The 12,911-nt window shown below is 41.3% G+C and overlaps 2 protein-coding genes across 7 annotated transcripts in view; one reads left to right on the top strand and one right to left on the bottom strand.

The window, feature by feature from the left end:
- The first annotated feature begins 4,389 nt into the window (after positions 1-4,389).
- On the top strand, positions 4,390-5,382 carry aanat2 (arylalkylamine N-acetyltransferase 2). Its single transcript, XM_020610548.1, has 3 exons — positions 4,390-4,555; positions 4,812-4,966; positions 5,077-5,382. The coding sequence occupies exons 1-3, from the start codon at positions 4,390-4,392 to the stop codon at positions 5,380-5,382; spliced, it is 627 nt and encodes a 208-aa protein (XP_020466204.1).
- A 481-nt stretch (positions 5,383-5,863) lies between these two features.
- LOC109965914 (inactive rhomboid protein 1) overlaps positions 5,864-12,911 on the bottom strand; it is a 46,164-nt gene continuing 39,116 nt past the window's right edge. For 5 of the 6 annotated variants that reach the window (XM_020610309.1, XM_020610310.1, XM_020610304.1 and 2 more), the window contains 15 exons: positions 11,831-12,044; positions 11,416-11,622; positions 11,066-11,188; positions 10,757-10,920; positions 10,303-10,554; positions 10,081-10,192; positions 9,904-9,978; positions 9,629-9,790; positions 9,418-9,518; positions 9,260-9,323; positions 8,507-8,601; positions 8,331-8,406; positions 7,949-8,049; positions 7,033-7,186; positions 5,864-6,924 (listed from right to left, as the gene is read on the bottom strand). In XM_020610309.1, the coding sequence (XP_020465965.1) occupies positions 6,505-6,924; positions 7,033-7,186; positions 7,949-8,049; positions 8,331-8,406; positions 8,507-8,601; positions 9,260-9,323; positions 9,418-9,518; positions 9,629-9,790; positions 9,904-9,978; positions 10,081-10,192; positions 10,303-10,554; positions 10,757-10,920; positions 11,066-11,188; positions 11,416-11,622; positions 11,831-12,044 (2,320 nt within the window). In that variant the 3' untranslated portion in view covers positions 5,864-6,504. The remainder of the gene's footprint in view (positions 6,925-7,032; positions 7,187-7,948; positions 8,050-8,330; positions 8,407-8,506; positions 8,602-9,259; positions 9,324-9,417; positions 9,519-9,628; positions 9,791-9,903; positions 9,979-10,080; positions 10,193-10,302; positions 10,555-10,756; positions 10,921-11,065; positions 11,189-11,415; positions 11,623-11,830; positions 12,045-12,911) is intronic. The other variant, XM_020610307.1, reaches the window with a different exon arrangement.

The raw sequence follows: 12,911 nt of genomic DNA, 5'->3' as shown, positions 1-12,911 counted from the left end.
AAAAAAAAAAAAAAAAAAAAATATTGCTTTGAAAACTTTTTATTAAGTATCTGGTGTTCAGGTGTGTGCGTCTTGACCAGAGTTGTGGTCCAGTAGTGTGGATTCCAGAGATGTTTCACTACCTGTCATGGTGGTGTGTTTAAGCACATTCACTTTAAAATAACTCTATCGATTCGCTTTGACACTAAAATCAAAAGATTTCTACATGTTTATATCTACATCTTGTACTCATCAGTGACAGGAGAACTTGTTTTTCCAGGTAAACTGATTTTGGGTTATTAACAGAAATCTGAAAGCATTACTTATTGTGCATCTGTGTCCATTTGAAGTGATTTTGCACTCTGACAACACGTGTATAATTAATTCCATATAACAAGAGTTTATAAAGAGATTAGTTGAACTCCTCTACATGTCAGTTTTTTATCATTTCAAATGATGTGATATATATGTAATATAACTGTACTGGAATCCTGTGTAGCTTCTTCCAAAGTTGTATACCTGCATATTATATAGAAAAAAATCCTGATACTGCAGTAATAGAATTCATTTAACATTATTTAAGAGTTTAGTAACCAATATTAGCTACAGATTCACATCCTAACAGCTGAACTCAAAGATAGCTAAAGCCTGCAACAAGCATAGATGCTCCAGCTACATATATGCTGACTCAGTATGGCGCAGTCGTATGTGTGGCAGATCTCTACGTAGACTTTTTGTGGCATTTCCGGTGTTTGCTTATGTAATGTAGCTGCAAACAAGGGATCAGGTGTTTGTGTGGCTGCAACGCTTTTACCTACCTTGGTCCTGTATGTGTAGCACCATGCATATAGATCTATGTGCCTTGAATTGATATGGCCGCCTGCTCGTTGCATCAGACATTAGTGTTCATCTAAATGCTACAGTACACAACAGTTTTCAGTCCATAGGATTGTTGATGCTGAGGTACAGAGCCCCTTTTTCTATTTCAAAAGTGCATCTCATTATTGGTATTGAGCAAAATTAAATTGAAGTTCATTTTCCTATGTTATGTCCATCTGTCAATTATACATTTTATCTTTGCATTTAGGTTCATGTGGATTCTCTTAATGTACATTTGAGCAGGAGGAAAACAGACAATGCATTTTGATAATTGGGCTAGAATTTGCATGTGGATTTGTTGAGGCTCTAAACCTCTCCCTGTTTTATGTAATGTGGTTATTTTGTCTTTGCCTGTTCTCTTCTGTGCCATTTCAGCTCAACACCGTGCCTTCCTGTTTCTGTTCTGACCACTATTGACCTGGTATCCAGGATAACTCCACAGTAGGTGGTGTGTGACTCTGTAAAATCAGTACTCGTCTCCTTGTTTATAGCAGCATGTGTATAACAATAAAGAACAGACTATCACTTGTTTTCTGACTCGCACTATTTCTTGTTCATTTTTCTGCAAATTACATTATGTTGCAGTAGTTTCCTTCTACCCGTGACTAGTCCGGCTTCATGGGGAGAGGTAGGTGTAATATGTGCTAAACAGCACTACACAGGTTTATCATTTCAACTTGGAAACTGCACAGAAATCCAAATCTATCAAAACCTGTAAGCCTGACAAGGAATCTTCTATCTGGTTAAAGTAGGCAACAAAACATGAATTTTATTGTACACGGTAAGTGAGTGGACCGTGGACAGCTGTAAAACCATGAAGGCTAGCATTTAATCTTCTACCTGAAAGGCCAGCGACCTTCACATTAATAGTTCTGTTTGGTCCTGTCTGTCTAAAAACACACTAAGGCATTGTTTTCTGCTGCAGATAAGTTGTACTAAATACATAATGTGTGTAAAAGAAAACTCAAACATCTGGAAGCTAAAGGATGAAACAGTACAACCTGCACTGTCAACAAATTATTAGCGCCAACTCAAACCCAAGTGAATGCTAATACCCACACACATATAAATACAGTTGCACAACTTTTGTTTATATCTACACTAACACATTTGTTTATTATTATTAGGAACAGATAATTAGCAAAAATACATTTAACAGAGTGAGGCCACACAATAGAGCATTGTTGGCCTAAGTTAATTTGTAGTCTGTCTCTAAACAGGCATTCATTTAAGAAGTGGTAATTGGAATTCCTTTTAAATCCTAATAAAATTGAATATAGCTAATAAAGGCACAATCTTCATTCCAAATGTAAATATTTTGCACCCCATAATGAAAATCCAAAACAAGACTGTAATCCGCTTTCACCAAATACATTTTTCTTTATAAGACAACAAATTAAAAATAAATTGGTTTTTGATTACTAGTGTTTTTGATGCTGCTTGTTTACTTTAGAAATATTTGTAAATAAAATGGCTGTATATATGCGATTAGGATTAGCCGAGAGAACATAACTGTCTATATCTTTGGGGGCCGACCTGTAACTTAAATTAGCATTGGGCCTTTAATGTAAAGTTGTGAGACTTTCTTGCTTTGTTATTTTTTTTTGTCGATTACAATATCTTTTTAAATAGATGAAGATATTTATTTCCTCCTATGTATCTGGCACTTTAGGTGGATGTTTCAAACATAATGGCATTTGTCTGCAGCAGTGGTTACCTGCTGCTTTCTGCCTATCTGGATCAACAGGCAGTTTAAAGTTTAATGAGGATTCAGTTACACTGCAACCTCAAGCTTGCCTTTAAAAACAATACAACAATACACAGGCAAGTGTATAAACACATGCTGTGAATGAGATTTAGGGTCTGACGCTTTCTGCTGGAGAAGGTCAGTGGGTGAGGTTACAGGGTTTTATCTTCTATCATCACATGCTGTCCTCTCAGGCTCAACTGCCAAAGTCCTGTCTCCTCTTCTAAACTCTTCTTAAATTTATTACTTTGCCTGAAAAGCTAAAACATGTCTGTCATTCAGTTGGCTTTAACAGGCTGTTTGAAGAGGCCATGAAGAATCTCCCCCCCCCACAGACTGACAAAGTTGTAGGTCAGAAAAGGTCATTTAATCTCTGGACAACTGTGTATGTGCTCACCTCTAACACTGGATGATCTCACGTGCAGAGATGTCCTCGTATCTGCCGCTGACCAGCTGTCCAGATGGCATAAAGGAGATTCCCCATTCATCACTGTATGGAAGGCCAAAAGAAAGCAGTGGGGCAAAGCAATAATCCTTAAAACAGTTCTATTTTGGTTTGACCTACAATATTAGGGCTAAGCCAAAGCCCGCAGACTGCGTTTGTGGCTGCAGAGCAATAAATACACTAAGATCAGTTCAAGAACAGCTCATGTAAGCATTCAGATGCATGATGAGTAAAAGTTGCTCAACAAGTTAATTAAACTAAGAAAACTGTTTAAAGTTAAAATGTTTGGAAACTAGAATTTTCTGAATTTTTTGACTCGTGCAAATTTAATGAAGTAGGAATTAAGGACAAGGCATTATTTTCCTTTAGGTAAGAAATTCTGATATAATTGCTCAGATTATCTTTTAGTAAAAACAACTTTCACTTAGAGTGAATGTTAACGGTCCTTTTAAAACCCTACTATATTGTATGCACAGTCTGGGTACATGGGTTTACCTCAGGCCAGTCAAAGCAGGTGCTCTCTCATTTAATTAGTATGTGATAAACCTCTGAGGCATGAAATCCACACAAATCCCCCCTTCTCTCAGTACAGCTCAAATTAGCCCATATGCCCTGAATTTACAAAAACGTGCATCACTGCTAATCCCTACCCTGAAAACCACACACCTGGATGTTCAATGCATGTGTCAATATATGTGTTAGGTAAATACAAAACCTACCTCGCACTATCAGATGTGAACACCACGTTTTCTCTGTTGAAGTTGTACGATTAGTCTGACCTGGCATGAAATCTTATCATCACAAAAAGATGCTGCAAAGTGAATAACTGAAAATACCAAGAATTTTCTTTAAGGTATCAAACATATACAAATGAAGTTCTAACTATCTGGAGGTGATAGTAAATAAAAATTGTCTAATTCAAATGTGCAGCTACAAAGTTGTTCATTTCTCAGTTTAGCTGTTTTAAAAAAAGACCCCAAACATAATTCACTCAGGAAATACCTCAAGAACAAAGTGTTTGTCATTTAAGAGCAGAGGATCTAGGTACTTTGGAGGCACGTGCACAGACAGCTATCACATGACCACTTTACATTAGAGATCAAGGAAAAAGAAGAGGAAGAGGAGGATAAAGCCGGAGAGACAAAAGGTCAGCCCCACTCAAATTAGGCTGTGGGACAAACGGACGACGAAGAACATTTTCTTGGCAGGTTTTGATTTCACTTGGCTGCACCATTAAAATCATCAGTATGAAAATTATACTACATAAGGATTGAAAAGACAAAAGCAGATAAACACTGCAAAGTAATCAGAACCTCCTGCTTTGTAATACTGAGGCATCATGACGCAGCAGGTCAGCAGCTCATCATTCCTCAAGCCCTTCTTTCTGAAGACGCCTGTCAGAGTGGTCCGTCCTCCGCCGCAGAGACGACACACACTTCCCGCCAGTGAGTTCAGGAACCTTACGCCACTGGATGCCATCAGTGTGTTTGAGATTGAGAGGGAAGGTAAGTCACAAAAAATATCTCTACAATTTCACAGCTGATGTCTGTTTCCACAATCTATTTGAGATCATCTGAACTTGGCTTAAGTTTTTCATAATGGAAATATGGCAAAAGAATAAATGTATCAAATCTGAGATGCTCATGTGCTGTATTTAGTGCCAGTTTTATCTTGAAAGAGAATACATTTCATTAATCCCTTCATCATCCTCATGACCCACTGTATGAACAGCTTCTTTTCATCCCCATTCCCATCCCTCAGCATTCGTCTCCGTGTCTGGAGAGTGTCCACTTACCCTGGACGAGGTGCTTAACTTCCTGGGTCAGTGTCCTGAGCTGTCAATGGGTTGGTTTGAGGAGGGGCAGCTCGTAGCTTTCATCATCGGCTCTGGCTGGGATAAGGAGAGGCTTTCACAGGTATACAATAAAATACAGGTATACAGAAAATCTGTAAAGAATACAATATGCCAAACTGACTAGGATTTCAGTGACTCCGTGTTTTAACATAATTAATCTCACTCTGCTAGGAGGCCATGACTCAGCATGTCCCAGACACTCCCACTGTGCACATCCATGTGCTGTCAGTGCACCATCACTGTCGCCAGCAAGGCAAGGGCTCCGTCCTCTTGTGGCGCTATCTGCAGTACCTGCGCTGTATGCCAGGCATCCGCCGAGCTCTGTTGATTTGTGAAGACTTCCTGGTGCCCTTCTACCTTAAGGCTGACTTCAAGGAGAAAGGGCCATCAGCCATCACTGTGTCCAACATGCACTTCCAAGAGATGGAGTACATGCTCTGTGGGCAGGCGTACGCAAGGAGGAACAGTGGCTGCTAGTCATCAAACCTCGACTCAGCTCTTCTCCCTCTTATTCACCTCTAACATGGACTGGGGGGATTAAAGAAACACAGCAGACAGATGGAGCTGCAGGGCCAGTGTGAACATGAGCTTTACTGGGTCTCCTAATGTCAGCACTTCACATTATCCCAGTACACAACATTATCCCAGTGAGGGCTGTCCGAGGACAAACGGGACCAAGAGTGGACTTGCAAAGAAAAGGAACCAGTGGCTTTGTGGTTGGTTTTTTAGCTTATCAAATTATACTCATTCCATTACAAGCAGTGTCTTATTTTTGTTTTTTCATTACATTTGTTTTTCTAAAAACCATTAAAAAAATCCACAGTCTAATTTAATCAAAGTGGCCCCCAATAACTTTGAATGGTCGATTGAGAATTTATAGCAGAATGTCTGTTTCTAAGTTGATTAATTTGAATAAACCATTATAATCTTCAAAAGGCCTTTTCTGGTAATTGACAGAAAGTCACAGACAATTTTAACTTGTATTTTTTTTACTTCGGTTTTCACTTACAGATGAGTAAAAGTAGCTAAAACGCTACCGTGTTCAAAACAACCATCACTTCTTCAGAAGCAATAAACAAATAAAAGAAAACATTCGAGTGCTCAGCATAATGTAACAAAAATATGGCAGTAGTTGGTACATTTATCAACAAGGCACCAAAGGTATCAGTATTAGATTTTTTTTTGTCCCACCTTCAGTATAAGATGGACTGAACAATGAGAAAACCTATGTCTGGAGTGTGAAGGTAAAAAACAAAGTTCCCTCTCTCTGTACAATTCCTGCCTCATGTGTAAAGAGCAGCTGGGAACTTTGTTGAGGTTAAGAAGTGCCATACCTTTGTTTCACTGGGCAGTGAAGGAGGGACATTGACTGTCAGTGAATTAAAAGTGATTAAAAGAAGTACTTATGATGAGTGGCAAACGTATTCATACTGACAGAGTAGAAAACACAACACAGAAATATTGTCCTAGTTCACAGAGAGGGGGTGACAGCCCCCCAGCCACACAGAGGTCAAGTGGAGAGACAGACTGGCTGATGTCATCTGTTCGTCCACGTCTTTTGACCTGATGCCTTCCTGTCGTGCTCACGCTGTCCACACTTCAGTGAAGGTGAGCGTTGAGGTCATACTTCTCGCAAAATTTGTCCGTGAAAGGGATGCAGGTGAGCAACTCACACCATTCACACTTGATTGGGTAGACATAGAGGAGCACGACAAGGCCTGAAAAGAGCCCGACAAACACCAGCAGAAAGACAATAATCTGGCAGCGTTTGCGGTACAGGTCCATGCGGCCGAAGCTGATGTATGGTAGGAAGGCGAAGGACAGGAAGAAGCCAGAGATGAAGCCACAAATGTGGGCAAAATTGTCAATCCAGGGCAACAGCCCAAAGGCAAAGAGGAAGAGCACAACACACAGCAGCTTGGTAAAGGCCCTCCAGGGCTGGGCCAGGATCTGCCAACTCTGAAACAACTCGACGAACAGACAGGCCAGAATTCCAAACTGAGAGCCAGCTGGACCCACCTGAGACAGAGACAACAGTGGGAGAAGTGAGACCGAGAAAACACGCAAAACATTTACAAACATAACAGGATTTAGAAATTCTTTGCATCGTGTGTGTGTGTGTGTCACCTCTGCTCTGTAGGGCAGGAAGATTGCTGAAGCTAAGTTGCCAGTGATGCCACTGAGGATGTAAATGATTGAGATGCGCAGCCAACCCGCCAGTTTCTCCAGGTCCCTCAGGATGGTCATCTGGAAAGCCACCGACACCAGGCAGTGAAGGATCCTGGTAGGACACACGTGGACATAGTGCTCATGCATGTGCAATGTGACATTTGGGTATGTATGTATGTGTGTGTGTGTATGAGAAAATCCACACGTGCTGGGAAGGTAATCCCTCTGTGTTAGAGAAGGTAAACCCCTCACGCGCCGACCAGGGATGACTCTACCCATCAACAAAATCGGTCTCCATCTCATTGAAGCTTAATGAGTTCGTGTAGCAAGGGCACTTTAATTACCCAGGAGGCAGATAACAGACAGCATAAAGATGAAGCACTGCTCCTCCTGTGCGTGAGGTCAGCTCTTTGTGCCGACTGACTGACAGGTCTATACTGCACCAAAGCTGTGCTGTTGGTCTGGTATCTATAGTATATAATGTGTGGCCATATGTGAGTTTTGTTGGGCACCTCTAGGTATTAGCACACAGTACAACTGCAACCACTGTTGGTTCTCCTGATAAAATGATTCACATGTATATAGTACAGAATTGCTGACCACATTTTTTTATTGAACTACCAAACGTTATTTTGACATTGTTGTGCATTCTTGTACTTTTTTTTTAATTTTTTCATACAATTAGAAACCAATAACCTATTTTTATACATGTAAAGCCACTATATGCAACCCTTTTGGTAGTGTGTTTGTCCTCTGCCTTTATGTATCTTTGGAAAATACATTTCCTCTCTTTTTGGTCTTTTCCTTTTGCTATGGAAATCTCTGATTAAACAAAATTACTTTTGAAGATCTTGATAACTATCACTGTACTCACCCTGCATGCAGAAAAAGTGAGAGCCAGAGCCTGTAAAACTGATCTGGGATCTCTGGGTTGAGGAAAGGCAACAGGCCACATACATGATCCATGCAGTGCACCTAAGAAAGGACAGACCAAATCATATTAAGTACCGGATCTTACAACTACAGCAATATCAGTTGAGGAAGGAAACAAAGATGACATATATTACATATGTGAAAACTAATGATCACAAATAACATGGAAATGAGGACAGACTCCTACACGGATCTGTTCGGTGGGTCTCACAGGAAGTATGCAAACAGTACACAATATAAATAGCAACAGAAGTTTTGTGTCAACTCCTTTTTCCTGTGAGAAACCAGTCTCATTTCTGTCTGATAAGGAGAGAGCTGTGTACTTGAGAGCAGAGAGTAGCCTCCTCATGAAAGTAGCCCTTCATGAAGTCGCAATATTCCCGGGAAGTGATCTCACACCTTGAAGAGTACAAGCAGCAATTAGTAATCTAGTAAATTAGTCATCCATTACGTTTCAGCCTAGTACAAGATTCCTCATAGGTTCACCAGCTCTCCTCACCTCCCTTTTGTTCCAATGCAGCACGGCCGGCCTGTGATAGTACAATCTATATGAGGCAGGTTGGTGTGGTTCCCTGTGTTGTACCTGGTACAGATCTAAAAGCCAGAGCAGAAGGACAACAGTCAGCTATTTCAGTCTAAACAGAACTTTTTCCAAATATAATCCCAATGGGAAGCCTGAAATAGCAGCTATGGGATTTTAAAGTCTTTACTGTTAGACCTGTTAGAAAGTCAGCACAATGTGACATCTCAACACAGTGACAAAACGTGATACACCTTCCAGGTTCGATCATCAAGAAAAAAGTCCAAGAGGTCACATTTTGAGTTAAAATACTGAAGTCTGCCTAAGAATTTATGCTGCTTCATGATCCAACCAAAAGGTTTTATTCAAAGCAAAATAGTGCTTTGAATTGCAGAATTCTGCACAATCAGCATCGCGGCATTTTAAAACTTAGGTTAGGCTTTAAATAACAGTAAGACTAGCCCTTCTTTGTTGTTACAAACCTACCACTGGATTGGACTGAGGAAAAAAAAGACTGAAATATGCTGCTGGTAATGTTACCCAAATGGTAAGCTGCATGCAATATATTTGCCAGGAAAGACCGACCCTGCCAGCACCAATGCTTCTGTAATTTTTTCTAATCATCTGAAACTAAAATAATTGATTCTTTTAAGTCTTTTGAAGGCCAGACAGTGTGTGCGTGATCACCTGTGGTATAATGTTTTAATACAAACAGGGTTTGGCTGTACTCACTGGCCACTTGGTGATGTCATCAGGCCATTCATGAGGTGATACTGAGGCAGGCTCTAGACATGTCCTGTAATGAGACAAACAGTTTGCACATTACCAGCCAGCATCACTTACTTTATTTGCTGGAAGCTCTAAAGGGAAGACATACTAGTGTGTCTTACCTGGGATCCTGATGGCAAACCGAGCCATAGTTTCGGTTTTCACCATTTAACTGGGGAGTGCTGGAATGCCCGGGCCACTTTACCCACACAGCTAAAGTACTCTGAAAATGAAACCGCAAAGACGTGTGATTAAAGTTGCCATATCTTTGACCTGTAGTTAGATTATTAAAGTTATGAATCACATCACAAATATCTGGGTTTGATTACAGACCGAGCATTCCTCCTCTGAGGTTTGGACGCAGCCAGAGCGATCGTTCCGCACGCAGCAGGCAGAGTTACGTTCAACAGCTCTCTTTTCCCTGATAAGGTCATGCACTTGCTTGTCCTGCCGCATGCATGGAGAATATTTGGCCCCCAAGTGGATCAGAGCTTCCTAACAATGGACAGATAAAATAAAAGTCAGTATTCATGTACAGACTTTCACAGATGATTTTTGCTTTTGTTCTTTTTATCTGTAGCACTAATAAACACAGGACACAGGCTCACCGAACTCGGCCCGATCCAGAAGTTCTCCTGCTGTACAAATTTGACATTTTCATACACAGCTTTGTTTCTTAAAACCTATATTGGAAGACATCCAAATTTCAAAGAATACACATGAGAGGAGTCATAATGAGGTGAAAACACTGCGATGATGTGTCAAAAAACTGAGCTGGGACCCACAGAATCAACCGTCTCATGCTGGGAGAAGCCCACTGGTGCAATACCATAGATGCATACAGCCAAGATGGTGATGAGCAAATGGACAAAGGTGATCCAGTATGTAAAAAAAGGCCTAGAAATAGAAAATATGTGCTGTATTAAAAAAGCAGCTGTGCTAATTATCCATCAGTGTCATCCACTGAGTGGAGCAGAGAGAAAGTGATATGTGGAATGGTCCAGTACCTGTGGTCATCCATGTCCTCTATTTGTCTCTTCACGTAGCTGTCAATGCGCTTACGGTAGGTGCGGTTTGTGAGCTTCCCTACCATACCCAACCCATAGGGCCTCTTCTCTCGAGCAAAAAGCTTCTTGACAGGTACAACAATGCGCTGCCCACGACGCTGTCCGTTAACACTCACTACCTCCTGCCGCAAGGGCACCTTTGGTGGTCCTGGAGTTCCTTCTTTGGCTTTACGCCACCCTCGCTCCAATGGTCTGAAAGAGGAGACAGACATGAAGAGGTTTAAGACGTTTAACAATGAAGAAATAAGACATTCTTCGTCATGTAATGAATAATCTGGGTACTGATGACTTGACGTATTTGCAAAAACTGCTTTCCAGTATCATGGATCTTTGTTAATAATCACTGCACAGACTGAGTGACTAATGCTGTGGCCACAGGTCTACAGTAACTCACAGCAGGAGGTGACTTCTCTCCAGCTCGGTTTTATCTAGGGCGCTGCCTGTCAGCTCTGTCTCATCCTTCTTACTGCTGGGCTCTGCCTCTTTCATGGCCACCTCAGACAGCGACTCAAACACTTCATCTGCATATGTGGACATCTCCTCATGCATCAGAATATCCTAGAAAGAACATTTTGGAAAAGACAATAGTCAGTAGAGGTGCAAAAAAACAATCCCCTGGGTTTTTAAAAGAGAATTATTTGGTTACAAATGAACATGGCTACACAGTAATAATAGCAAAGTAATGTTGGTTTTTTTGTCATACTCTGGCAAAGAAAGATGTGTCCAGTTCATCAGGAAAGTCGACCACATCTTCCTCCATGAAGCTGGCAGGAGTAAAGCTTCGTCTTTGAGCCCGTCTCAGAGTGCTCTCCCTTAATGAGCGCCCCTGACAAGCAAATACACACAAACATAAACATATATGCATTCAATTTTTCAATTACAGCGAGTTACAGAGTGGCCTAATACAGTACAACTAAAGTCCAATGAAGTACAGAAAGGGGCATGTACACAACAAGTGCTTTGCTTCCCTCATTTTCTCTTTGTTTCTATGTAATTTTTGAAAAGAACAGCACATCCTGAATTGGTTCACTGGTTCTCATCTCTCTCACTCACCTTGACCAGTGCTGCTGCAGCCCTGAAGCTCATTTTTGCCACAGACTCTCTCTTACGTCGGCGAGGCAGTCGGTTGAGACCTGAGCGGGAGCTGGTGAAGGAGCAAAGGGAGGCAGCTCCTGGAGTGATGGGGGTCTGAGGCATGCTATAGCCATCCACCTCCTCCACCATACGAAAAGCTCGTCCTCGTGCCAGTGGGTCCACAATCTGCAAATCAGTGGGTCCAACAAGTGGTAATTAAAAAGAGCCAAACACATTTCACCTCAGACATTCATTTTAAAAAAGGGGTTGCAGGTTAAAGTGCCTGACTGTCCACAATCTGTATGTCGTATTGTATATTCCAAAAAAAAACCTTCAAATAAGAATGAATAACATTACCAACATATTTAAAAAAGTAACCCATATATTCTTTCACCTTTTGCATGCCATGCTGTGACGTGGGGACATAAAGAGGAGGCGGGGTCTCAGTGCTGGTTAGGGAGATGTTGTCCTGGCTGGGCAGATCCATCTCTCGGATCACCTGTGGTTTCAGCTTTCCATAGCGCAAGCTACAGTGGCGCAGACTTTTCCTCTGCCATTTCTGGGTGGCGTCACCATCCTTACTGACCCCAAACCAGTCCGCCGTCCCCCTAACACCACAAACACTGACCTTTCAGATTTGGGTCACATAAACTCACGCACACAGTAATCCTATATGGCATGGTGAAACTTCAAAAAAAAAATAAAATAAAATAAAAATAAAATATAGAGGCACTCTGTATATGCATGAGACTGATAAGTCCGTACCTCCAGGGAAGGGATGTAAAACTGTGCCCTAGATAGTGCAAGTACTAGAGGCAGTGGAGGGAACAAGCCTGGGCATATAAATGTCCAGACACAGAGGGAAAGACAGGCAGCCAGGTACACACACACACACACACACACACACACACACAGAGACACACACACACACACACACACTGTATGTGTGGTTCAAAGTCACATACTCTGCCCGAGTCTACATGTTTAGAAAAAAAAAAAAAGGGTGAGAGGAGGAGGAGCTCTGATGCTGCAAATAAAATCCAACATATTCAGATTTTCCTAATCTTAACTGACACAGACACCAAATCTACACAGAGAACTAGGTTTTATTTGTGTCCTACCCCCTCATTCCACTAAACCGTGATGAATACACATGCAATCACGTTGGTGAAGGTGAAACCTAATAAGTACCAGAGAAAACAATGTTACTACACTCCGAGGGCAGGAAGTGGAAACATTCTTCAAAGGTTCAGGCAAACTGGCTGTTTCTTCACTAATGACGAGTTGCAGAGTGTAATGTTCAGTGAAGTTAGTTTAAAATCTATTTCTCATTAATTCAGCTCAATCTTTCTCACAATGAATAATTTTCACTGGTTGTCCAGTCCTCTGTTTTCAAAATGTGTGCCAGTGGCATGTTTAAACAGCTATTATTCTAGCATATGTGTGCGTTTCTTTGCCCCACTAACCTTAGTTTG

This window comes from Monopterus albus, unplaced genomic scaffold (genome assembly GCF_001952655.1).
Source record: "Monopterus albus unplaced genomic scaffold, M_albus_1.0 scaffold105.1, whole genome shotgun sequence".
Taxonomy (NCBI): Eukaryota; Metazoa; Chordata; class Actinopteri; order Synbranchiformes; family Synbranchidae; genus Monopterus; species Monopterus albus.
The sequence above is the reverse complement of the archived record's forward strand: the minus strand, read 5'-3'. Positions and strand labels throughout refer to the sequence as shown.

Coding starts and splice junctions, on each gene's coding strand:
- aanat2 (XM_020610548.1), top strand. CDS start 4,390: ATGACGCAGCAGGTCAGCAGCTCATCATTCCTCAAGCCCTTCTTTCTG. Junction 4,556..4,811: donor GTTTGAGATTGAGAGGGAAG/GTAAGTCACAAA, acceptor CCCATCCCTCAG/CATTCGTCTCCGTGTCTGGA. Junction 4,967..5,076: donor ATAAGGAGAGGCTTTCACAG/GTATACAATAAA, acceptor TCACTCTGCTAG/GAGGCCATGACTCAGCATGT.